Source organism: Pituophis catenifer, unplaced genomic scaffold, assembly GCF_029215685.1.
Source record: "Pituophis catenifer annectens isolate HBS135680 unplaced genomic scaffold, rPitCat1.0.hap2 SCAF_2, whole genome shotgun sequence".
Classification (NCBI taxonomy): domain Eukaryota; kingdom Metazoa; phylum Chordata; class Lepidosauria; order Squamata; family Colubridae; genus Pituophis; species Pituophis catenifer.
In genome coordinates, this window is record NW_027256882.1 from 269,257,656 (window position 1) to 269,285,285 (window position 27,630).

The window sequence follows — 27,630 nt, forward strand, 5'->3', positions numbered from 1 at the left end:
TGTTTCTTCCCATATAGCGCCGGATGAAGGGAACGCACTCTCTTTACGCACGTACAACCGTGTATATTACTACAGCCCATCATATTAACTATAAAGTAGCCGCACCGAAGGGACGCTTCGATCTCCTCAGACCCCACTCCGGGGCCTCTTTCCTCTACGGTCAATCCCCTCAACCGCCCGTCCCCTCGCCCCCCCCCCCTCGCTCCTTCGCCTCCTCCTCCCTTTTGGGACCAACTGCCCGGCATCAGGCAGCCAAAAAAACCCGTTACGGGAAGCGCCTCCTCCCCGTTTGCCACGCCCATAACCCCCACGTGACCACCGGGTCCGCCAATGGCGGCCCGAATGGCTCCTTCCCTTTGGGCCGCCTCGCTGCAGTTACAGCCGAGAAGTCGGTAGCGAAGGAGTCTCCGCCGCTGGGCTCCAGGGCGATGGTTCGCGGCCTGCCGAGGTTGCGCAAGTAGCCGGGACGAGACGAGAGGCGAAGCGGTGAGTGGAATGGAGTGGAGTGGGGAGGAGGGCGTTACGAGCTCGACCCCCGCTCCTTTTAACCCGTTGGGAAGAGCGGAGCGGGGCGGGGGGGGGGGAGGCGCAAGAAGAAGCTCAGCCGCCGAGCCAGGCCGAAAGAAGGAGGAGGATTTGGCAGCTGCCCATCCTTCCTCGACTCTGGTCCTTCTCCTTCGGCCCTTGGAGATGAGAAACTTCCTTCGGGGCCGCCGCAGGGCCCAAAGGAAGTCCATAAAATCGCCCTCGACGTCCACGAGGACCGCCGGCCTTGGAGCAGCCTCTGCTGTATTTTATATAGACCAACCTTGACAGCTTCAAGACTTGTGGACTTTAATTCCCAGAATTCCACAGCCAGCTTTGCTTTGCTGGCTGTGGAATTGTGGGCTGTGGAATCCTGGGAGTTGAAGTCCACAAGTCTTAAAGTTGCCAAGGGTTGGAGACCCCTGATATAGACCTCTTCTGTCAGTCGGTCCAAGAGCGGAGCCCATTTTCCGCTCTCCGGATCAGGCTGGCGCCATCCGCTTCTGATTGCAGCCTTGTGAGCAAAAATGTGGGGCTGGGGGCGGGGAGGGGAGAGGGGAATTTCCCAGCGCTTTTTGTTCGCCCGTGTGCTTTTCTGATGTGTACGTGTGTGTGTGTGTGTGTGGGAGAGGTGTTGGGGGAGTGGGATTATTCACCCCACACTCTTTATTTTTTTTATCTTGTGTTCGGAACAGAGTCGGGCAATGACCCTGGATCTGGACTTAAATAAACAAGCCCGAGTCCTGGGTACGATTGCGGTGATCATATTTTCCTGAAATACAAATGAAATAAAAGGACAAGCCTGAAACGCAGGCAGATTTGGGGGGGGGGGGGGGGGTTGGTTGGTTCATAAAGATTAAAAACGGTAATCGTTTAGGTTGATAACTCTGCCAAAGGAAATTCGAGAGCTCAGGAAGGACAGGAAAACTTGACAAAAGGGTATTCTAATAATGTCTGAAAAGTGTGACAAGGTTCGAAGTCACAAGAAGCAAATAGTAAAAAGCGTTTCTGCAATCTGCATTAAAAGGCACTGTTGGGTACAGTAAAAGATAAATGACTAAAATAAAGGAGGAAAGAAAATTTTTGAAAAAAATCTAAAGGAAGGCTTCTGAAATAAAAGGCTGTCCTTTATCTACCTGGGGCCACTCTAGATTTGATGTGCGACAGGCTTGGAAGGAATAACTTTTTTTTTTTTAATTTGATTTATATGCCACCCTTCTCCGGAGACTCAGGGCAGGTTACAATGCGTTAAGCAATAGCCTTCATACTTTTGTATATTTTTTACAAAGTCAGTTTATTGCCCGCACAAAGTGAATCCCACCTTGAGCCTGGCAAGATTCGAACTTACTAATTGCAGACAGCTGGAGTTAAATTACAATGCATTAGTCTGCTGACCTATCCAGGCTCCTCTTATTCTTAATATTTATTCTGAATATTTAAGTTATCCTCAGTTCATTTCTCCTTTCTTGACATCCTTTCAACATCTGTTCTGCAAAATAAAGTATAGGTGTTTGATGATTTACAACCTTTTGGCTGGAAGTTAAAACAGTGCTGAAAGAAGTGGCTTGCAACCCTTCCTTGCACTTAGGTGCTTGGCAATCAGCATGTGTTTACAATGGTTGCAGTGCCCCTGGGTTGCGAGATTGCCATTTGTGACCTTCCTAGCTGATTTCCCAATAGGGAAAGCAAGATTTGCTTAGTAACCAATGTGATTCATGGTCATATAGCAAAAAAGATTGTAAAATTGAACACAGCTCAATTAACTGCCCTGCTTAGCAACATAAATTCTGGCCTCAATTGTGATTGATAGTTGAAATTTACCTGTAGTCATATGGTCCCAAATAGCATGAATTCATTTATGGCTATCTTGTCAGAATATTCATGACTGGGAAGACATGGTAACAAGGTCAGCCAATGAATAGGCATAGCAACTAAGTCAGCCAATGGGAGCTAAAACAGTTTTGGAGGCTGGGCATGGCTCAGCTCTGAGTCTGAGAAGGAGAAACTGAAACCAGCGTGTGTGAGCTTGTCTGCTGATCTGAGCTGAAATGAAACTCTGAATCTGCTGTTTGTATTGTAAACGTCATGTATTATTGTGTATATAAAGAAGTTATTGAATCCTGCTGCATCAGTTTATCCGTGTGTGCTTCTGGATTTGTTTTTTGCAACGAACTCTGATATGTCTGTAGTTCTGCCTATCTTTCTGTCCTCCTAAACTGCTTTAAAATTCTAATCTCTGAATTGTGATCTGCTTTTCTGGTATCTGTATGGTCTTGTACAAATGGAAACCTCGACTTGGGACTGTATCTCATAGGACCACATGGAATAATATATAATTAGATATACGCGCTGCAAGGTACAGGTAGTCCTCAACTTAAGACCATTTGACTCAAAATTTCCATTGTTAAATAAGGCAGTTCAGTGAGTTTTGCCCCATTTTACAACTTTTTTTGCCACAGTTAAGTGAATCACTGCAGTTATTCAATGAGTCATACAGTCATTAATGGCATCTGGCTTCCTCCATTGACTTTGCTAGTCAGAAGCAGCTGGGAAAGTTATAAATGGTGATCACATGACCCCAGGAGAGTGCAACTGTCATAAATACATGCTAGTTACCAAGCACCCAAATTTTGATCTTGTGACCATGGGGTTGCTGCATTGGTTGTAAGGGTGAAAACTGGTTATCACTTCTTTCAGGGCCATTGTAACTTTGAATGGTCACTGAATGAATGGTTGTAAGTTGAAGACTATCTGTATGTATAAAGTCTGGATGTCAGAGAAAGGATGTCTAGAATTCTTATCAATTACTATTCAGTGTTCCATATTTAGGAAGTGTTTTTGTGCGTGTGTGTATGTCTGTGTGTGCTGAAGCATCTGCTCATTCTTCCCAGTTGTATAAGCTTTATCATAAAGTTATGATGTAGTTCTGTACAATGTTTGTATCATCTGTACTTCACACTATTTACAATCCTATACCTATAATTGCATTTAATTGTATCTTTGTTTACCTTCGTTTCTCTTCTTCCTCTCCTTTTTTTCTGTCTCCCACTCTCAATTAAATTCTTTATAAAAAATTCTGTATTGTTTTTTATATCAATATAGGAAAAGTTACAAGTAAATAGCTACTATGTATTGTAATTCACAAAGAGATTGGTAATTGGCAGTACTGTATATAATATCTACCAATTTTAATAAACTTTGAAGCACTAATGTCAGTGTATGAGAGTTCATAGACTGAAAGAGACATAGCAACAGATCAGTCAATGGGAGCTGATTGGTGACTGAAACAGTCTGGAGTCTGGGCGTGGCTTAGCTCTGCAGCTCTGAAACTGAAACAAGTCTGCTTAGCTCTGAACTGAAACTGAAACTTAACTCCTTTGCTTGTACTTGGAGAACCTGCTTGTGTATTGTATACTTACTTCATGTAAGTATACATGTGTTATATATAAAGACAAGTTTCTTATATGTAAAATGGAATCCTGAATCATTTACTTGTGTGTGCTTTATGGAAGTGAATGCTGCTACAAACGCTGACAAATTATAACTGAACAGTACTTTTTATTTTATGTAATAGTTGAACTGCATCATGTGGGCAGAGTTTGTGTGCCCAGTCCGCAGAAGAATGTAGTGTTGTCACATATGTGAACATAATTTCCTACATGCATATTTCTTGGCAACTTTGAGTTGTATGTTGAGTACTCTTTAAAACATATTCTAGCATTTTGATGCCCGTTAACCTTCTTAAGTTAATACTTTTCTATAAATAGTAGTAGAAAGAAGAAGCAGCAGCCAGAACTATGTTCTTAAGGAAATTCCTCAATTGCTCTCAAACACATACCAAGGAAGTCTTTGTTGTTATTGTTTTCCTGTGTCATATAACATCTTGTTACTTTTTCACAGAAATTATAAAATACCTAATAAGCATCTTTTGCAAAGTCACTCCTTTCCCACTTGAATGCTTGCAAATGTAAATATTTAGGAAAGAGGTATCTTATAGTCAATATAAGGAAAAAAGTATTGGCAATCAAACATTGCAACATGGGATTGGCTTCTAAAAATAAATGGAATAAATTTCATGTAGCTTTTTTTTCAGTATAGAAGATTAGACTACTGGCTAAGACTACTGTCTTAGCCATTCCCATGCCACACCCAGCATTCCCTGCTAACTATAAGAACAACATCAGTCAATGCTGGCACATTTTAGCCAGTATGCCACAAATGAAATTTAAAAAAACAGCTTTACACAAACCTGGCATACTCCTGCAACAGGAAGGGCCTACTTCGGATCCCATCAGTCAAAGAATTCCATTTGCCGGGATCCAGAAGAAAAGCCTTCTCTGCCTCAGCGCCCACCCTTTGCCCTCCCCACCCTCCTATTCTTCCACAAGAGCCTAAAGACCTGGCTCTGCTGGTTGGCCCAGGATCCAAATAGGAGAGTTTCACACTGTGGTAACTGCTAGATTGATGGCAGATCGACTTCCCCTCCCATTACTCTCTGCTCTCTATCCATCCATCTTTCTTTTTTGGTAATCATATCCTATAGTTGAATTTCTTGTTGTATTATTTTTCATTGTTTATTTTATTGTTCTATTATCTTTTGTTCATTTCTTCCTTTTTATTGTTGTAAACTGCCTAGAGTAGCCCCACGGTGAGATTGGCAGCAAATAAAATTAACAAATAAATATTCAGTCTGTTCTGTGCAAGATAGGATATCTAACTTAGCAATACTGTACTCTCTTTTTACAACCTTGTAGCCCCTCTTCAGGATAACCTTATAAACCAACAAACAAGCCCGCATTTAATGTATTTATAGATAAAGGTATAAGAAATTGTTGTGAAGTTGGAGGTTTTCAGGTTAGGAATGTGAATGTGCACCTTTTGTATAATTATTATGTAATCTTGGCTGACATGATTTGCAGCATATTTTAAACCATATAATGCCGTGAGAAATATTTTAGATGCAACTGTATTATGCATTATGGAGATATAAGAGCCTGAGTGGTGCAACAGACTAATGCTACTGTTAAAGGTAGTATTTAGCTTCCAGCTGCCTGCAATTACTGCAAGTTCAATTCTCACCAGGCTCAAGGTTGACTCAGCCTTCCATCCTTTCTAAGGTAGGTAAAATGAGGACCTGGTTTGTGGGGGCAATAAGCTGACTTTGTATAAAAATATACAAAAGTATGAAGGCTATTGCTTAACGCCTTGAAAGCCGCCCTGAGTCTCCGGAGAAGGGCGGCATAAATCATTTTTTTTAAAAAAAAAAAAAAAGTCTATGGTTGCAATATTTAATGAAGTTGGGAAATTGGGGGGAGAATTATAAGGGAAAGAGTAAAGAGAAGATATGAATTATGGTGTGAAGATCCTCAGAAGAGAGGTAAGAAATTTAAGGAACAAAATGCAATGACAGCATTGGTGGATGAGCATTGGTAGGTGAAAGCAATTGTGATTTGCAAAGGTAGATAGGAAGAATTTTCATGCAAACTAGATTTAGCTATATTTTAATTGCTTACTATTCTTTTCTGTGCTTTGGATAAAGTTGCTGGCCCTGAAAGGGACTAGGTGTATATGCATACCTATGCAAATATAATGCTGTGCCTAACCGGATTGAAAAAATGGCTCAGATACATCCAATTCTGCTTAGGATTTGGGTTTTTGAAATTATATTATGTTTGCAACTTAACAACCTAATTGCCCTTTTTTGTTTCTTTTAAGAATTTTTAGTAATAATTTACTATAAAGTATCCATAAGACCTATGTAAAATTCTTTAACTATAATAAACATTCTTCACATATTGATCTGAATATTGATGATAAATATTCATTTATTCCCCCTGGAAAGAGATTTTCATGCCCTTTAAAAAAGGAATAGATGTTTACATTGTCAAATAAAAATATCAGTTTCAGAGCTGAGGTTGGCCATGAATCAATGGAAGCATTTTCATATGCAAATCAGAATTTTCAGCAATTTTGGCATGCTGAGGAGAAACAAACATGCCAATGATGCTTGGTCATTACATCTATGGAAGCTTGTTTACCGTGATGTGCAAAACAGTCTTAACGTTTCTCTAGACAGACACTTGGTTTGCATGTAAGAAGCTTCTGCTGGTTGTAACTACTCACACTGCAGGAAATGCTAGTTTCCCATGAATTGAGAATGTGTCATGCCTCTTAAATAATGGCAAAAATTTCAGTTGTATACTTGAAACATTCTGATCTGTGTCATATCTCTTGGAAGCATTTCATTACCGGTAGAGAATAAATCTACTTCACCAAACTTTATGATTCAGAATTAACAATTATAATTATACCATAATATTACTCCTGCCAAATCTACAAGACAGAGAAAACTTAGTACTCTACTGTACTTTAGTGGAAGGCTGAAGAGGGGATACGTGGCATCAAATACCTATTGTTATAGAAAAGTACTCTACTGAAAACATGAATTAACAGCAATTGGGGAATGAGTTGCTGTTATTTCCAATTTTTTATTAAACTGTATATGTTAGTACCATGTTTCCCTGAAAATAAGACCCTGTCTCATTTTTTTTTAACCCTGAAATAAGCACTTGGCCTTATTGCCATGTGCTCAAAAGCCCGATTGGGCTTATTATCAGAGGATGTCTTATTTTGGGGGAAACAGGGTACCTTATCCAACTTACATCATTTATATAATTTACGCATAGTCTTTGACTTACAACCGCAATTGAGCCAAAAATGTATGTTGCTAAGTGAAACACATGAATTTCCCCCCATTTTTTTTGCCACACTTATTAAATAAATCACTGCAATTGTTATTTTAGGAATAGTTGTAAGTGAATCTGGCTTCCCCATTGACTTTGCTTGTCAGAAGGTTGCAAAAAGTTATCACATGACCCCAGGACACTACAACCATCATAAATATGAATGAGTTGGCAAGTACTGTTATCTGAATTTTGATCATGTGACTATAGGGATGCTGCAACGGTCATATATGTGAAAAATGGTCATGTTACTTTTTTTCAGTGCAATTGGTAATTAAATGTCATTAAATGAACCATAGTAAATCAAGGACTAGATTCAATTTCTGCAGAAAAAAATGAAATTCCATATTTTGGCACAAATTCAAAAATACATTCAAATCTTTGAATCAAACTGGTGCAATAATAGAACAAGCCCATCTCAGTCAGTGACTCTGTGTGGCTTACAGTTTAAAAAATTATAGTTTTTATAAACTATAAATTATAACATTATATTGAAATACTAGAAACATTTTAAAACAAAAAATAGAAATACATCCAAATGAAACATATATAGCAGCCAAGATAATTGATGCAAATGGTGTATATAACCATGGTCTGTTGCTTGCAAAGTCTGTTGAATTGAAATTTTGCAGTAATGTAGCTGAAATATCCTAGATTAACAAATCCATGTAGCTAAGGATATAATATTAACTGTTTCTTGTGATCTTATTAATTCAGTAAAAGATTTACTTATTGAACATAACTTCATTATGTTGGGAGAGTAAAATGGATAAGGGACATTTGTTCATATGATATGGGCTTGTTCGGTTATTGCCCTGCTTTGATTCACAGAGATTTGAATTTGTGCAAAAATATGGAATTTCATTTTTTTTCTGTTTTCCCCAAAAAGTCCAAAAGGAGACTTCCAGTTAGCACTAAAATTAGCGTCTTTTCTCTAATCAAGGCTGTCACCATCTCTGCCAACCATCATACATAAGAACAAAGTACTATATCATTTTTCCAATTTTTATTGGTCAACCTGCAGAAATATCTCTGGTTTTGACTGTACATTTATCTTTTTTTAATTTTCTGAATATATGTGTTCAATCCATAATTCTTTAGTTTTTTTACAAGTTACCAAAAATGCTAAGTCCCTTCTTGAAGTTTACATTTCTAGAACATATTTGAAATACTCTTCTCGCAGTTAGAGACTACTCCGATTGACTGCCTTATTGTATCGCAAGCAGAAAACTCAAATAAAGGAGATATTTATTACAAATATTTGTAGTTCAGGATTGAAATGAGGGGTCCTTGGTGCTCTCTGAGCTTGCTAGATAACACCATCAGTGTTAGTAAGGAGGGGGGTTTGCTGTTAATTTATATTCTAGTGGCTTTCCTGTCAGTGTTAGTGGGGGAAGGCTTAGAGATGCTTTGGTTGAACTGTTTATTGTTGGCTCTTTGGCAGTTTCTTGATTGGGGTATTGTTTACTTGATTGTTGGTCTGCTGTTAACCTTGGAGTTAATCTATGCTGATCTGGGTGCTGATTGCTGGTGGAATATGGGTGATAACAACTCCCACCAACCAACACTGACAAGGCAAGCCACCAGAATATAAACTGACAGCAAACAACATTCCTTAATAACACTGATGATTTTACCCAGTTTGGATAATCAAATTTCTGCAAGAAAACAAGCAAGCTCAGAAAGCACCAATGACCCCTCAGAAAACTCAAAAGCTTTACAGTTGTAGGTACAGGCAAGTGTCAGCAAGATGTCAGTGAAAATACATCCACTATAAATAAGCTTAATCCTGTTACAATATTCTGATGTATTGTACCAACCAATCAGTTGGTTAGAATTTTAAAAAAAGCATTATGGAAAATTAAAGTCCAAGAAAAGCCATAATTTTAACAACAGAGATTCAAGAAAATTTAACTTTTCTTTTAGATTTAAAAGGAAATCTTCCCCTTTTTTTGGTATTAACTTTCAGATATTTACAATTATCGGTTATACAGGTCATAACCGGCACTCATTCATTGTAACTTTGAACAGTCACTAAATGAGTGGTTGTTAACTAACTGCTTCCTGTATTTGTCCATGGGTGTTTGATTTTGACAGAACTTTCTATCATGCTTAAGATAGCTGAACTTACCTACTAGAGATACAGTACCTGCATAAAAATAAATGTCTGATTCACCATTCTAAAAAGAGGTTGCATAACTGTTTTACAGTGACTTGGATCAAAATGTTTTCAAAATGGGGCATGTCAATGCAAGGTGTCTACGTTCTCCTGAGCATTTACTACTTTGGAGGTAAGTCGTAATGATGAATTACAGTACTGGTGAATGAGACTGATTTAATATTGTGTTTAAATTACATTAGTGATTTTGAGTATTAGTTTGAAACTTAAGTTATAGAACAAGAATGTAGGTATTAACAAAATTCTGTATAGGTTCAGAGTTTTCTACTGATGTGCTGGTTATTTGTGGATTAAAATCTTTTGAATAGATACTAATTCAAATTTATTGAAACATAAAATGTAACAACATGAAGCAGCAACAGACTAATAATTGACTCAAAGGACATTAACTGATTTATGACTTGGATTTAGCAAGGGAACAATAAAAGAATTAGTGATCCAAGAATGATGGGGGACTAACCACACAGGTTGGTTTAAGCCCATGAGACTCTAGTAGTTCTTAATTTTATTTGGAGTCCCCCAAATTAAGAACAATCTTGTCATGTTTTGATGAGCTGTCAACAGCAGTGATATGATGGCATTTGCAGAAAATACCACTGAAAATCTGTATCTGTCCTTGGTAGATTTGATCGAGTAAAGTTTTAGCTTAGTCTTTCTGTGCTACACTTACCTCAGTGTCAGTAGGTTTACTCCTTTTAAGATGTTTGCTCTAGTTATCTCAAAGGAAATATAACACTTCTATTCAGTTGGTTCAATGCACTGTTTAATTACTGGTCCTATTCTAATTCTATAATAATAAAACTGTACTATTCTAGTTCTAGAAGAACTTGTTCCTAGAAAACATTAATTCCTAGCATAATGCTAAAATTTAAATAGACATCAATACAAATAGCAATTATCAAGCTTCTCTTTGAGTTTAAAGCCTAAAATAAATCAATAAAAGCTTAAAGCTCAATAATTTGGGAGGGGAATGTTCTGTTTCTCCTCAAGACCATGTAAAATTTCTGGTCGTTTATGTTTTGAGAGTGACTAGTGTTTTATGTCAGACATCACACTTCTCCTCCCCCCCCTCCCCAAGAGAGAAGTTGACTTTTCTAGTGTAGTTTTGAGAAGGCTGTTGTTGTTTTCTATCTTATTTATTGTTTATAGCAATAATAAATATGTTCTCCAATGGAAAAGTAAATGTAATCATTTCTCTCAGTTTCAGATGGGCTTATGAACATGTGTGGCTATATCATCCCAGAGTCACCGGTAGTATTGTCCATTGGTTCCAATTTTACAGCATTTTGCATTTTCGATAATAATTGTTCTTATGGCAAAATTCGTGCTGAGCAAGTTATCTGGAAAACAAAAACAACAGTTGTCCCTAAAGAACAATATAGCATAATAAATGAAACTGTTTCTAGTGTAACATTCAGTGATACTTCTACATTGGTTTCTCCTCTGACTTGCAACATTTTAGTACCTGGCGGTTTGGTACAGAACATCTATGGAATTCAAATTCAACTGGGCTGTAAGTCATGTCCTTTAATTTTTCTTTGGCTGGAGAAAATTCTAATGCTGGGATATATTAAATTACTTATCTTTTTAAGATCTTCCCTTTGCATGTTCTTAAAATTTTAGTTATACTTGAATTCAAAAGAGGACAAATCAGTATAACAAATATTCTGGCAAATGTAATGGCAAAGTCTAAATAATTTTTCACTTATTTAAGTACCATATAAACATATAAATATAATGTTTGTCCATTTACACAATTTGAGTGTATTTTTTGAGAAAATGTGTTTACATTTTTAAAAAGGTGGAATTTTCAAGTTATCTTAAGCTTCTGAAAAAGATTGAAATATTAGTAACGTACAAAAGCGTTTGTGGTTAGACGGGCACGTAATTATTTTTTTTTCTTTATAATTGTTAATGAAAAATCACTACTTCAGGGTTTGGGTATGTAATTTAATATTTTAAACACATGGAAAATTTCCATAGATTTGCTGTAATTACTCTAATTCAGTTATGGTATTGGATGTGCTGGACTTAACATTAATGAAAAGATGCTCATGCATGAAAATATAAAGAAGGGAGTCTGGAAAGTATTTCCTTTTTGGATTGGATCAAGTTCCCAGCTGTGATTTTGATATAGAAGAAAGAAATGGGACTTGTCAATTGCAGATTATCCATAATATTCCAGCCCATGCTGTTTACAGAAGTGACTTTAAGCATTCCACAGAAGCTTGACAAGGGTAAATGAAGGAAGAGGGATGGAACATATATTTGCATGTATCTTTTTGTTGTCACAAATTTTGGACTAGTTTCTGCTATGTTTTTTTTTTTCCAGTTCCTCCCGAGAAACCTACAAACTTGAGCTGTATTGTGATTCAGACACAAGCAACATCCTTTATTCAAAGATGTTCCTGGGAACCTGGAAGAGATACATTATTGACCACTAATTATACTTTAAAGCATAGGTGGTAAATATATTTTAAAATGAACCACTTAATTTTTTAATGTGTTCGATTACTTTTAAAGGAACTCCTCACCTTCTCAAATTAATACTTTCATATCGCAAACCTGAAATATTTTATGCAGCCAGAAATTGTGGGGTCAGTTACCCTGTGAACTGTAAGCAGTTCTAACAGTTTGTTCCAAGAAGTGTTCCAATTTGAGTAAAGGAGTACTTAATTCAATGTTAAGCTTACTTCTTAGAGTAAATTTCATTTAGTTCTGTGATATTTACTTGTGATTAATTATGCCTCAGATTATGTGAGTGTGCCCTTGTAGATATTACTATGACATCAAGATATTAATACATTTAATGTTTCTTTTCTTTATGTAGGCCAACTGCAGCACTTCCTGATTGTATACCTCAAGATAGTAATAATTCTTGTACCATTCCTGTTGTCGTCTTTTTTGTTACCGTGGAAATGTGGGTAGAAGCCAAAAATGAACTTGGAGTAGCTGAATCTGACCACATTGAATTTGATCCCATATCTTGTGGTAACTATGCTCCTTTCCATTAACTAATGTTAGAGGACTCTCATTAATTTTTTCACTTGATATTTGAAATCTCTTCCTCTGAATTAGTCTTGATAGTCTGGATTTGAAGAAGAATATTAATCAGAGTTTATGAGCCTTTTGTACATAACATTTGTCAAAAATGTTATGTACAATGTCTTACAGTATCTGAATGTTTTTCTTGGGCTCATGCAGCTTCATTTAATCTTTTAAAAAAATCATTTGATTAAATTAATTGCCAACAGGGTCCTTAAGCACTTTGGTGCATACTCCAAATCTTAAAATGTCAAGAAGTATATAGCTCTAAATGCAAAACGTTGGGGTTGAAATTAATTGAATCTGTATGTTAAACAAAACATTTTTCTTCCTTTGTTCCTAGTGAAACCATTGTCTCCACACAAGCTGTCCCTAAATTCAGGAGAATTTCCTAGTATCTTAAGGCTGTCATGGGAAAACAGATTTAATGAACCTCAAGAACTGAAATATAAAATTCAATATAAGATCTTGAACAGCAATGATTGGACTGAGGTAATCCTATGGCTGTTTTTTATTATGACAATTTCTGTTTTACTGTACAGATAACCCTCAACTAACAACTGATCAGTTCAAAGTTATGGTGGACCTCCTGGGGTACTAGTGACATGATTCTGAAGTTATGATGGCCATCCTTCCCGTTCCCACAGTCACATGACCACATTTGAGACACTCGTCAACCAACCCACATTTATGGCTGTTTGCAGTGTCCCATGGTCACATGACCATATTTGGCAATATTTTGGTTGATAACTTGTATTTACTTCCAGTTTTTGGCAAAGCCAACTTGTAGTGAACAATTGGTTCACTTAACGACTGTTTCAAAAAAGGTCATAGAATCAAGTTATGAATGAAAGAAACTCCACAAATACTTCACATCTAAAAACAATTCTGCATGAAGGTCTGGGGGAAAAAATCTGGCTAATATCAGAAGCTGGTAGACAGTTATAAGAAATGCCTACTTCTACCAGATATTAGAACCAAGGTATATTTACCTTTTGCTCAAAAAGAAATGTTCAGTTATATCATCTTTATTTTTGTTTTACTATTTGGATGAAAATAAAATCTTAATATCCAATATTGATATGTTTTTTAAAAAGTTTATATGCAGTATATTTACTTTTTCACATGACTGTACTGATAGTCTTCGACTTATGACTGCAGTTGAGCCTGGAATTATGGTCCTAAATTGTGGCGGTCAGTCAGTGGGTCATTATCTGACTGCCCAATTTTATTGCCTTTTTGTGGCAGACGTTAAGCGAAACCATTTTCCCCAATGGATGTTTTTTGCCAGAAACTGGAAATAAATGCTTGTTTCTGGCAAAATAACCATCCTAAAACATGGTGAAGCTACAAGATGGCACAAACGGCTGTAAATGCCCTTTTAAGACTTTAAAGAGAAACATACACAGCAATTTTAAAATCTGTATGAGTATCATAGTGAGTGAGTATCATAACACTTATGAAAGCTTTATTTTCAGATTCCACCTGTAGATACAGCTTCGTCGAGAACTTCCTTTACTCTCCAGGAACTCAGGCCAAATACAGCATATCAAATTAGACTGTGTTGTGCAATTCATTCATCAAAGTACTGGAGTGAATGGAATGAAGTAATTGGATTCACTGCTGAAGACAGTAAGCAATGTTTGTTTGTTTGTTTATCTGGCCTCACAATGTCAAAAGATGAAATAGTTACATGTCTACACAAGTTACCCTGTAACCTAAAAAGAACATAAAAGGAGATCTATAACTCCATGAGCAAAGAGCCTGAAAATGGATGATCAACTACTGTCAAGCATGGGAAGTCTGATACTAAAAATTATTAATATCTCTGAAATTAGTAATTATCTTTGCTTCAACAATCTCCATTGGTTATATAAAAAACATTAATCATGATATTCCTTTGAGAATTATGTGTTTCAAATTCAGAGCTCAAGAGGGTTCTGACCGCCTGAATAAAGGATTAAAATGATTTTTAGAAACAGGAAAAATGCAGGACATATAACAAAAAATCTTACAATATTACAGGATAATAATATTTCAGATATTATGGATAAAAATTATAGAGGCTGAGATTTTCCACCTTCTATAAATTATACAACATTTTTTCTTTTAGTTTGAAAACTGATACTAATAAATAATCCTCGAATTATGCAGAGAAAAGGACTCTTGGGTGATGGCTGTTCAGTGCACAGTATTGTTGAAGTCTAGAACATTTTTGAGTGCAACTATAGGATATTTAATACCAATAGAAGATTAAAATATGTAATCTGTATCTGACATTATTACTAAGCATTATTATAATGAAGCATGTGTCAATTGATTAAAACAATTTAAAACAGATTTTTTAATTTTGATAAATATGCATTAAATAAAATGAATAATGAGATTTTCTAAAATCTAGATGTTTGAATTTTTATCCTCTGTTAGAACCATCTAAAGGACCAGTTCTTTGGCGTAACATTAAAACTTCTGGCTCAACAGGAAATTGGACATTAGGCCTTCTTTGGAAGGTAGGAAAAAACTATATATCATGGTATAAGGGTTTTGCATTGATCTGAGGACTATACTTGGCTTTTAAATGACATGAAACTATGCTCAAAAAAGTAGCTAAGGTCAGGACAATTAGTTTTTTGATCTAATTTAACTACTTCCCATATATTTAATCATTTTCTTCAGTTAACTATAAAATTAACAAATGAGTGAACTTGCGAGAGGGTGGGGAAACTTTAATAACTCCCTAAAGCAGGGGTCCCCAACCCTTTTGGTTCTCTGGACTGGCTTTGGCAGCTTGAGGAGAATGGCAGCACACGCAACCTAAACCCCACGCATGCGCAAATGAACCTTCATGCCCTCTCCTGCTGCCTCTGTGACCCAGTTTCCAACAAGTTACGACACGATACCGGTCTGTGGCCCAGGGGTTGGAGATCCCTTCCCTAAAAGCTTTCCAAGACTTATATACACCCCTCTTTGGAGGATAGGAAAAGATAGGAAAAGTTATGTAAACTTTTGGCAAAGATGCACAGGTAGAACAGGTTGGTTAAGAGGCAACTTAGCCCACAGAAGAAATGAGGGCATGGCAAATGTCTCAGAAGGGACCCTCTGTACTGCAAAAACAACTGAAAAGAAAAACAGACTTGCAAGATACTGTTAATATAACTTTATAGTAAAGTAGAGCTATTACTTCTGGGTGAGTTTCTTGTCTTGAGTACCTCAAAGATGGATATCCTGTTATCATATTCCCATTCAGTCTGTAGTACACTCTCCATTTGATACATTGAGTTCCGTTCTGATAAACAATACATTCGATTTCTTAGGTGACATTCTTTCTCTTTTTTAACTAATTTGATCTTTCCTAAAATAGAAAAATAGATAAAAATCCTAGATCCAGTCGACAAGCCTTTGAGAGCATTTCCTATAAATTAAGTTAATTTTTCATGCAGTAAGGTTCCGTATTCTCTTCTTGACAAATGCACTTATCAAGGATTTGGGATAAAAAGTTTGAGAATTGGCTTTCTTAATTTATTATAATCTACTGCTAGTTTGAAACAGAAATGCTGGGTTAGTTGAATGAACATCTCGATGTGTATAAAACATTTTCTTTTCTTCATATATCATCTCTGAATAAAATAAATCTCTTCAACAGGAGTTGAGTCCTTCTGAAGCAAATGGAGTAATTTTGAAATATGAAGTATCTATTTCAAGAAGACCGCCACTTTCTTTTCCAACTAGACATTACACTCTGAATACAACCAAACTGATTTTAAATGTAGAAAATGGGACATACAATGTGAGCATTATAGCATTTAACAAAATTGGTAAATCTCCTACATCACACTTGCTTATTCCAGCAACTAATTCAAAAGGTAAAGTTTTTCAAATAATTTAATGAAGGGGGGAAAATCTAAATATTAATGTTAACAATAGACCACTTTTGTTTTTCTTATGGAGAGCAATCCATTCTTATTGAAGCCAATTTGGTCTAGTGGTTAAGGAACCGGGCTAGAAAGCAAGAGATTGTGAGTTCAAGTCCTGTCTTAGTTATGAAAGTCAGATGGGTGACCTTGGGTTACGCTAAACTAAGCTCACTCTAAGCCCAGTTCTTGTGACAGAGTAGCTGTTGTAAGGAAAATAAGAGGAGGAACTTGGTACTTTTAGTTATTCAAACTGATTTGTAATTTAGAAAAGATTTTTCTTCTGTTTGAATTGATTGTTTAAAAAATTGTCTTCAATTTTCTTTAAAGATAAATACATTTAAGGAAAAAGTTCATCTTTCTTGCAACAACATAGCTGTAGTAATTACTTTGATTAGTTCTGTTAGTGAATAGATAAAATATTCCATTAAGGTATCTTAAATATGCTTCTTGCATATACAATTATCTCAATTAGATTCTAATGTTTCAGTTGAACAACTGGCTTATGATATAGTAATATAGTGTAGGTCTAGGACACGGGTGTCAAACTTGCCGTGTTACATTGCCATCATGTGACATTTCATGATGTTTTTCCCATTCACGGAGCTGGGGTGGGTGAGGCCTCTGTGGGCCACCAGTTTGACACTCCTGGTCTAGGATATCTGAAGAACCGTCTCGCCTCCATTGACTAGTCCATCACATTTGTTCCAGTGAAAAAGGCCTTCAGATCCTGTTGGCCAAAGAATGCCAGCTGGCAGGGTTCAAGAAAAGACCTTTGTGGCCCCCACCCTATTGAATATTTTCCCGTCGGAGCTAAGGTTCGCCCCCACACTCCTGACCTTCTAGAAGAGTCTCAAAGCTTACCTCTGCTGTTTAGCCAAAGGTCCTGACAGACCTGCTACGTTGGGGGTGACTGTCCAGCTAGAGAAAATCTCTACCCCCCAGACTGCCCATCATCTTGGTTTTTAGCTTTTTTAATTACGTTTTTCTAATTTTAATTGTTTTTAGTACATTTTATTTTTTATTACATTGTAAGCCATCCAAAGTTGTTCTATCAGTAAGATGGGTGGCATAGAAATTTAATAAATAAAATTTCAGTAGATATTCTGTACAATACATATTAAAATTTCTTTTCTTTTCCTAAAATACATTTGCTGCTATAGGAATGCCAGATATGAGAATTTAAAAATGTTTTAAACTATTTAACATAGCCTGTCAGATGAGAATAGTAAAAGTGTTTTAATATCTGAATTCTCTCTCTTGCGTTAAAAAATCTCTTGCGTGTTAAAAAAATCCTTGAAATGTGATTCTAGTTCTAATGTTTTCTTATCTGTGACTGTAGACATCCACTTTGGCTTAGTCATAAATACGTTGGGATTCGATTGTTCATATGACCAGCGGTGTTATATTTCAAACAAGAATCTTTAATTGAATTTTGGTGTTAAAATTAGGAACTTTGTAGAACGCTAGAATTTTCACTTTATATCTTTTGCAGAATTAAGGTTTTTTTTTTCCTAATTTCAGCTCCTGTGAAGAATATTCTTGCATTTCCTAAAGATGGCAAACTCTGGGTAAATTGGACACCTCCCAGAGAGTCAGTTAGTAAATACATAATTGAATGGCAAGAAGCTTGTAGCAATTTAAGCTGCCCTACTGAATGGCAGCAGGAACTTGGCTCAAAACGGAGAACATTTTTAAAAGGTAACTGTAAAGAATAATCTGTTATTTATACAATGAAGAGAAGAATTCTTTAGATGCTCTTATTTCCTTTAAAAATAAATCCAATTCTTCTTATTTATGTGCTTTGTTCACTATGCTATACCTTTTAAGGTAAAACACATGCAAAGTGCAAAAAAGGAATAAGAACTAATATACATTTATAAATAATATAAATAAATTTATAAGATGTATTATAAAAAGAAATCAAATCTAATGCTTCTTAGGTTACTGGCCTTAGTCATACATAAGCAGTATTCCTAACTAACAGTAAAGGTAAATTTTAACATTTCAGCATTTTTGAACCAATATACCACTTTTCCATGTAAGCTAAGCTCTAACCTGGAGACAACCTGCAAGCCATCATATTGTTTTAGAGTTGGAAATTAGTAAGGTTTGTGTTTTCCTTTTTTTCATAGCCTGAAAGCTGCCCAGAGTCATCTTGTAGGGGGAGATGAGCAGCATAAAAATTTAGTTAATAAATAAATAAAATTGCAGCAGGGGAGCAAGAATTTTCATGCTACAAATACTTTTTTCCTCAATACAATAATTCCTGAATGACATCATTTTGACAAAACAACTAAAATTGCTATTCTGTTGCCTGAGAGGATGTGACTTAATTATGACATAAGTAATATGTTCCCCTGTTGTTCAAATTCCCACTGTTTGCCCTATCACTTTGCAGTTCATCAAATCTAAAAGACATTTTGTTTTGATTGTTTACTGCAGATACCACCTCAGCAGTGTGCTCAGAAAATAATATTGGGGGCAAACTAATAAAATACGTTGTGTCCTAGAATTTTGAAACTTCTTGTGGAGCAGATTTGGAAATTGATTTAGAATTTTAGAGATTAAATATGGTTTTTTTTTTCAGCAGACTGTCATTTAAAGCTTGTTATACATGAAGGGTGCCAGAATAGATTTTAGTTTTAAGGATGTCATTCCTTTTATTTTAGCTTTTAAGTAAAGAAGCTGGTAAAGGAGAGACTTTCGTGTGGACGTTTTTTTTAACGAATATTCCTGTATCCTTCTCTGATACTGCCAAGTGATAAATCCTTGAAATCCACATTTCCAATTAATTTATATTGTTGGATTTTGTTTTATACAAAGGAACGGTATCAGTTATTGACAGACCATTAGCCCAATACAAGTAAAAATGGAAAAGTAGGGAAAATCCCAAATGTTTGAACATTTTCTACATTCAAAATATTTGACAAACTAAGATAATGTGGTTGTGTATGTGTTGATGTAGTTCAATCCCACAATTTTGTTTTTAATATTAGGAGAGAGCCTTAAAATATGTATGACAGAAGCTAGAATTGTACTTCTGCATTAGCAGAATGCCATCAACTGCAGTTTCTTTCTTCTAGCAACTCTGATAAGTAATCAGAGATTACTTATAAATTGAAAGGTTTATAAGTTGATTTTATAAGTAAAGGCATTACTACTTTAATCAGGCATCTTTTTATTGTCATCTTTTTAATCCACCTCTATATTTTTATATATGTGTTAGAGCAGGGGTGTCAAACTTGATTTCATTGAGGGCCACATCAGCATAGTATTTGACCTCGGGGGGCCATGGTGGGCATAACCGGGGTAGGCGTGGACAGCTTGATGTCATTCATGTGAGAGTACACGTGTCGCCGAACATTCTGCCAGCGAAAACGGGCTCCCGAGCTCCATTTTCAGCTATGACGGCCTCTTGCAACCCTCTGGCAGTGAAAACAGAGCTCGGGAGGGAACTCCATTTTCACTGGCAGAGGCACTACGGGCCAGTCTTTCGCTGTTTGTTTTCAGGGCAGCCCTGCAGGCCAGATCTAAGCACCCTGCGGGCCAGATCCAGCCCCCGGGCCTTGAGTTCGACACCCCTGTGTTAGAGTAATCCTGCTGTTCTGATCATGTTTTATTTTCTGTTTCCCCAACGAAAAGAGACAAATGAAACTCATTTATGTATTAATGGCTTATTTCTATGATCACTATTTCATCAAAATCCAACAATGATTTCCACTGAACAATCTCTTGCTATTTGCTTTCCATCATGCTTCCTTCTTTATCAGAAAAAGGGCATTGCATGAAAATATATTTGTCTAGTAGGTGGATTATAATGGGGCACAGGCAGGTAGTTCTCATCTTACAACCGATTGTTTAACAGCCATTAGAAGTTACGACAGGCTCAAAAAAGGGGAACTTGGATTGGGCAGCCACACCACTACCCTATAGTCATGTGTGACTGCACTTTTGGTGCTCAACAACACAGCCTCATGTATGGCTATTTGCAATGTCCCATGGCTATATGATGCTATTTTATGACAGTTTTTCCAAAAAAAAACCCAAATCAATAATTACATCTGTTTTTCAGGAAAACTGTGCTCATAGCAAACCATTGTTCAGTTAACGACTGCAGATTCACTTAACAACAATGCTTAACAACATGCAAAAAAGTTGTCACATCACCTACTCATTAACAGGTGTTCTAATAAAAGGCAGTTATGACCATTATTGTCGTAACTCAAGGACTACCTGAACCACCAATTCTGACAATTTGGAGAAATGCAAATTGTCTTCAAGCTTTATGTACATTGATTACAAGTATTTACAGTATAGCTTGCCTTTCAGGATAGCAATAATCCTAAAGCAGTTTGTAAGCAATATTAAACAACTGCAAAAAAAGTAGAAAGTTTTCAAGCATTTCTAATGCACCAGCAACTTCTTGATACTGTACCTAGCAATATCTCAATTGTTTTCAAATGTCTCTGAAAATAGTTACTACAAAATTAAGTCAAATTTCTTTCTATGACGAAATAGGTGTGTAACAGGGTATCTCTTGTTTCTTAACACAAGTGTTAGCATTTTTAATTTATGTAAATAGGACTTGTAAAATTCTTTTTTTAGGAACCATAAAGCCATACAAGCGTTACATAATAACAGTATATCCATTATATAGTGACGGTCAAGGAGAAGGAGAATCAACACAGGCCTATCTTCAACAAGATGGTAAGTTTACTACAACTGCAAGTGCTTTCTTGAGGATGCCACAATGCAGTAATTGGTTTATGATATTCATAAAATATTGCCTAATTTTCATAATAAATTGATATGAAAGTGGAGTACAAAACAGTAAAACTATAGGAACTATATTAGCTACAATTATAAAATATGACAGTAATGAGAGAAAGAAATGGGATGCCATAACATGTATTCAAAACAAAAGCCTAGGTGAACTATTGATGCTCCAGGTAAGATTGAGCAAGGTTATTAGACTATAATGCTTTTGGCGAATTGAAATATAGGCAATTTATGAGTTACCAAAAGAACTTGGAATTGCTTGATGGTATAGTGGCAAGTAGTGCTGCTCCTTCATAAAAGTTAATATAGTTCTAGCAGGATGTCCCTGCCTTTCATTTTGCTCTACTGCAGCTACAGACAAATCCCCAAATAAGAGAACTAATTGTTGATCTTTAGCAAAAAAAACATTTAAAGTACTATTTGTTTATAGTGCCTGCTATAGGACCCAATGTTCGAACAAAGAAACTTGGAAAGTTTGAAGCTATTTTAGAATGGGATCCTCTTTCAGTGGAAGAACAAAATGGGTTTATCAAAAACTATACCATTTCTTATAAAACAGCGACTGGAGATGAAAGAGGTAAGTGTGTTGCTAATTTTTAGTTATTTGAATGATATCCTAGCCCAAGGTTTCCAAGTTAACTTTACTTTAGGCTTTACCAGATCCAGGCTGGCAGAAATTCCAAAAAAAAACACCACACACACACACACACACACACACACACACACACACACACAAAACACTACATGGCAGCAAAAGGATATAGAAAACTAACTCTAGCTGCCACCTAGTATTCATCTAGATTTTTGTGGGTGAATCTTACTTGTTAGTTGCTTCTTGTACACAAAGACCCTTGTTCATAAACAGTCCTGTACTATGTTGTGGCATTCATGGCTCATTATCATTCATGCATTGTTCACCTTTCATATAGATTACTCTACCCGGGACTGCCCTTGAACAGTATTTAGAAGCTTCAGCTGCTGCAAATGTGGCAGTTATATGCACCTCTCAATCAGCACATATTATACCTCCATTCTGTGGGCTGCCTTGGTTGCCAATTTTATTCTGGGTATAATACAAAATGCTAGTGATAATCTATAAAGCCTTTCATGCCATGGGACTGGACTGAGTTATCTGAGGGACGGCCTCTCTTCAATTACCTGTAATCCAGTCAGATCTGGGAGCAGTGTCATGTTTTAGGTCCCGTCAGCCAGGGAGTATATATTTTGGGTGGAGCCTAGAAGGAGAGCCTTCTCTGTCGTGGTTTCAACTGTATGGAACATCATTTTCCTGCCCCCCTCCCCCACCTCAGAGTCCATAGTGATCCTGTTAACTTTTGGCAAGGCCTGAAAACATGTTTTTGTGATGGGCATGGAAACCCAGGAATGTTCTAGAGCCTGCACAGTAGCTGTATTGACTGTAAGGATGGAAGTGTGATTCAAAACTTTGATTTCCTGATACAGTTTTTATATGGCTTAATATTGGTTTTATTGTTGAAATTATTCCATTGCTTTGCTGTGTTCATATTTTTTTAAAAACTTCATAACCTGCCCATAATTATGCATTGAGATGTGCAGCTATATAAATTTAATAAATAAATGAAATAACGCAAAGTAATTGTAGTAAATATGCGCAGTCATATCTCGGTACTCGATTGCTTCAAAACTCATTTATTTCAGTATTCGATGCATTTTTGTAGCAGAAATCTTGTCCCAGCACTTGGCTTTCTCCCAGTAGTCAACGTGCAAGGGAGAATTTGCTGACATCGGCTACCCCATGACTTGCTATTTCTTCCAACCAAAATAGCAGATCATGTGGTAAGTCATGAGGTTTTCTTCGTACTCATTAGTTTTAGTGTTCATCACGTCTTCCAGAACAAATTATCAACAGGTGCCCAGGTGCCACTGTATTTCATCCAATATAGTATGTACGTGTTATGATATGCAATAATATTAATACAGAATATTTTGACAGAATTAATAAAATTAGAAATGAAGGTTGGACTATACTGAGTTCAGATCTAAATGCTCTTATTTGAATTAAGGTTAGAAAAAACTAGTTTGGATAGATTTAATGTAAAGTATTGTCAATTCATTTTTTAATTTCTAGTTGTGACTGTGGATCCTTCAAAAACAGAGTACCTACTATCATCCTTATTAAGTAACACTTTGTATATGGTGCATATGACAGCATACACAGAAAGTGGAGGAACAGCTGGTTCTCAGTTTACATTTTCTACAAATAGATTTGGTAAGTTTTGTATGTAAATATTCCAATTTTGAAAAGAATCAGTTTGGGATACTTCCCAAGTACCCATTAGAGTTCCTCCTTTTTTAGACCACTTGAAAGTCTTGTATAGATGATTTCGTTACTTTGTTCTGTATTAGGTACCCTGGGAATGTGGCATAATTCACAAATCGGGTGATTTGTTTGTTTTTGTCTGTTTGTTTAACACAATATGTGAATTTAAAAATGATTAAGGATAGGCATGATCCAAAAGGATAGGTATGATTCATTTGTTATTTTCATTATCAGTTAATAGATTTTAGAGTTTTTAAAATTATTTTGAGGTAAACTAATAAACATTTGAAGAAAATGTGCTGATTTCCTTTTGCATTTTCTTTTCAGAGGATGGAGAAATAGAAGCAATTGTTGTTCCTGTCTGCATAGCATTTCTTCTATTTACTTTATTTGGTGTATTAGTTTGCTTCAGCAAACGAGATATGTAAGTATCCTTAGTGGTACTATCCTGTACAGCACCACATATTCAGCACACTGCGTGTCATTCTTGATTGAGCAAAGGAAGGAGCGCTGCATTGACACTAATGTACTATTGTGTGTGTGTGCTTATACATATAATAATTCTGAGCTGAATGTCACTTGTTATTTTTTTACTTGTCTTTTTATTATTTTTCTCCAGGATTAAGAAACACATCTGGCCTAATGTGCCTGATCCTTCAAAGAGCGTAATTGCTCAATGGTCACCGCAGACACCAGCTAAGGTAAAAGGAAAACAAAAAAAAACAAAATGAGATTATAAAATAATTAACAAAAACATAACAAAGGAATGGCAATGGCAATTTCCAGATGTGGCATCCTTTCATAATTCCCTGAGGTTGATTTATGGAGGCTACATAGTTGGGGTTGGTTGGGGAAATTGAAAAAGAGCAAAATATCTCCTCCTTTTCCACTCTGTCAACCTAATGTTGAATTAGAGTTTACATGGAGAAAAGAGGCTGTTGTACTTGATGAAGAACTTGACTGGAATCCAGGCCAAATCTTCAACTAAATGCAAAAATGTAATTAGTTTCTTAAATGGTATATATTTTTTAAAAAAACCAATCCTAATATGTTAGAAGTATATAATAACCTAATTTTTAAAAAATCAAACGGACAAATCCTATATATTATGCAAATATATATAGGATGTACGGAATATAATGTAAATTCAGCAGAGCATCTGGTATGATCTGTATGTGAAAAGTTGCATTCTCAAATCATGTCTTTTAGTAATGCAGATTAAAGTGAGATACAGACCAATCTGAAAGCCCAAGGAGGCACTGCATTAATTTACTACCGAAGAAGCTTGATTTTCTGACAGAAAGAAAATGATGAGGGCAGACTAAAGATCACAATTTAATTTAATTTAATTTAATTTAATTTAATTTAATTTAATTTATCGCATTTCTATGCCGCCCAACTCCCAAGGGACTCTCGGCAGTTTACAGCAAAAAAATCAGATGAATGTAGTTTTGATTTAAAATCAAATTGCATCACAGATAATTATAATGACATTTTTGTCTTTTTTTTAAAAAAGCATTTTAATTCAAAAGAGGAAATATATCCAGAGGGCAGTTTTACTGATGTCAGTGTTGTAGAAATTGAAGCCGAGGACAAGAAATCCCTTTCAGATCAAGATCTGAAGCCTTTTGACTTGCTTAGAAAAGAGAAGAATGCCTCAGAAGGTCACAGCAGTGGTATAGGAGGCTCATCCTGCATGTCTTCTCCTCGACAAAGTGTTTCAGATAGTGATGAAGGGGAACCTGCTCAGAACACTTCCAGCACCGTGCAGTACTCAACTGTAATACCCAGTGGCTACCGGGATCAAACTCCTTCAGTGCAAGTCTTTTCCAGGTCTGAATCTACACAACCTCTCTTAGATTTAGAAGAGAGGCCAGAGGATCAACAGATTCTTGGAAATGACAGTTCAATGCCCAAGCATCGCTACTTCAAGCAAAATGGTAGCTGGGATGACACAGCCACAGATTTTGAAAAGGAGGAACAGATTTTTCCAGTAAGTGAGGAAGATACTACCAGGCTTCCAGCATCACAAATGGGTGAATCTGGCCCAGAAAAAGATCAACAGGGAATGGACTTCATAGGTGCATTTTCTCCTAACCTAATGGAACAGGCTGGGAAGCTTGAAAACAACACAGATATGGTAACCAGTGAAGAGATGCCCAAAAGCTACCTTCCTCAGACTGTACGGCAAGGTGGTTATATGCCCCAGTGAAAAGAAAATACTGTTGTGCCATTGCTTTGATAAGTTAAATAGTTTTTAAAAACCATGCTTCAGGTGAAAATCAGAGTCATCTATGGAAGCTAATTTGGACAACATCGAATTTGGGAAATTTGAATAGACTTTTAAAGGAAAGACTTTAGACTTCTACTGAATGTTTCCTTCAAGCACTACATATATTCAACTTTGTTATATTACATTTCAGTTTTGTCCTGGGCATTCCACTTTATTTTTAATATAGAATATAAAGCTACATTCATTTTCATAAAGACATACAGGCCAGGAGTTGGTAATTGCAAATACTTCTCTGCAGTTAAGACCATAAGAGGTTAAATTGTACATTATGAATGCTCCATTTGTGATTGTCTAGCACCGACATTTCAAAAATAGTGTTTTAACTACTGTGAGAATTATGCAGAAGCAAATAGTTTACTACCTATCTGGCCAAACGTAATTGCTTCAGGCAGAATATAAACATTACATGGGTCTAGGACAGCCTCATAATTAACTAACTAAAAATGTTTTGTTTGCTTGGGCTCTTTCTCTTGACTGTAGCATGTTATTTGTGTCAGCTAAGGACTGTATTAATTGAGTGAATGATCAGCTAATTGAATCATGATTATGTCCAAAAGTTGACTGCTAATATTTCATGTTGACTTTTGACTACCAGTATTTCATGCCTTTTGTATCTTGCACTTTGAGCCATATCTGCAGAAATGTAAATACAACATTTGGAACTCAATCCTCTAAAGTTAAATTTGTGTGTATGCTTATTTTTATTACCATATAATCATAATTAGGGGTTAATTGTTATTAAAGAGGAATATATACCGTTCTTTTGTTAACTGCTAAAATGCCAGGTTCTGGTATTCTATCCTGTGCATAATTATGAAGGCTGGAAACCACGCAGCTGGGTTATTGAAGACACCATGCTGAGCTGTGGTCTTTGTTTTTCAGTTCGGTTCTCTCCTACCTATGAAGAAATTTATTCAGTTCTTTTGGGTCATACTAGTTTATTAAAAATAATTTCCACAATGCATTAATAGCTTGAATGTCTTTTGATGCAGTCCAGGAACACTAAAGTTGTATAAAAATTAAAGCATATTCGATTGTTTTTTTTTAGATAATTTTCAGTATGTGTATATATTGAAACTTTATAAATCATCACCATGACCATTTTCATGATGTTCTTTTTCTCCAGAAGCATATTATCAGTAGTAGCTGACATTTATACAGTAGACAAGCTGATAAGTTTTACAACACAAGCTCAAAATATAACCACAAATACATTTAATCATTTTCAAAGTTTTCAAGTGTGAAATTGGCTCGGAACATGGATGTATTCTTGCTTAAATGGCCTGATCTTACTCTGCTTTTTCTGCATCTGTCATTGTAATATTTTCATGCTTGGAAATGAAGTCAATGCACACCTAGTTAATCACAAATGTATTATGATTTGGCTGTTCAGTTTGTTTTTGCTTTCTCAGGAATTCAAATCATTTTTTGAAAGTTAACAGTTTAATGCCTATCATTGAAATTATCCTATGAGCAGAAATTGTTAATTGATGAAAACGGAATGAATTGTAAACATAATCCACAATTCTTGCCAAGTTGTCCTCAAATCTTGGAGGAAGAATTTCCAAGCATAATAGAGCAATTTGACTCCCTATCGTATGGAGTAGCCAGTCCATTATTTTATATTTCTATACATCAAATTAAATATCATTGCTTTAGGTGAAAACCCCTTTCAATTTTTTTTGTAATAGCAGTTCTTAGCTACATATCTGAACCTTTATATTTTTGAAAGTTTTCAGTCTATCATTTAAACAAAGCATTTTGAACATGTTTCCTCTTAAATACAGCAGCTAAAAGTCACCAATTAATTTTATAATTCCTATATTCTAATTGTGGAATGCACCAAGAGTGTT

The 27,630-nt window shown here is 36.0% G+C and overlaps 1 protein-coding gene across 1 annotated transcript; it reads left to right on the forward strand.

Moving 5' to 3' along the window:
- The first annotated feature begins 399 nt into the window (after positions 1 to 399).
- On the forward strand, positions 400 to 26,459 carry IL6ST (interleukin 6 cytokine family signal transducer). The gene is made up of 16 exons (XM_070935878.1): positions 400 to 486; positions 9,479 to 9,559; positions 10,649 to 10,960; positions 11,780 to 11,912; positions 12,278 to 12,438; positions 12,836 to 12,984; positions 13,971 to 14,124; positions 14,920 to 15,002; positions 16,136 to 16,355; positions 17,928 to 18,104; positions 21,012 to 21,113; positions 21,616 to 21,762; positions 23,293 to 23,433; positions 23,812 to 23,908; positions 24,104 to 24,185; positions 25,001 to 26,459. Exons 2-16 carry the CDS (start codon positions 9,493 to 9,495, stop codon positions 25,694 to 25,696), a joined length of 2,721 nt encoding a protein of 906 aa, XP_070791979.1. The 5' UTR covers positions 400 to 486; positions 9,479 to 9,492; the 3' UTR covers positions 25,697 to 26,459.
- Positions 26,460 to 27,630: the final 1,171 nt, after the last annotated feature.

What these genes read in the sequence shown, in the direction of transcription:
- IL6ST (XM_070935878.1), top strand. Translation starts at nt 9,493, where the DNA reads ATGTTTTCAAAATGGGGCATGTCAATGCAAGGTGTCTACGTTCTCCTG. An exon ending in GAGCATTTACTACTTTGGAG is followed by an intron (nt 9,560 to 10,648) that starts GTAAGTCGTAAT and finishes CATTTCTCTCAG; the next exon opens with TTTCAGATGGGCTTATGAAC. An exon ending in AATTCAAATTCAACTGGGCT is followed by an intron (nt 10,961 to 11,779) that starts GTAAGTCATGTC and finishes TTTTTTTTCCAG; the next exon opens with TTCCTCCCGAGAAACCTACA.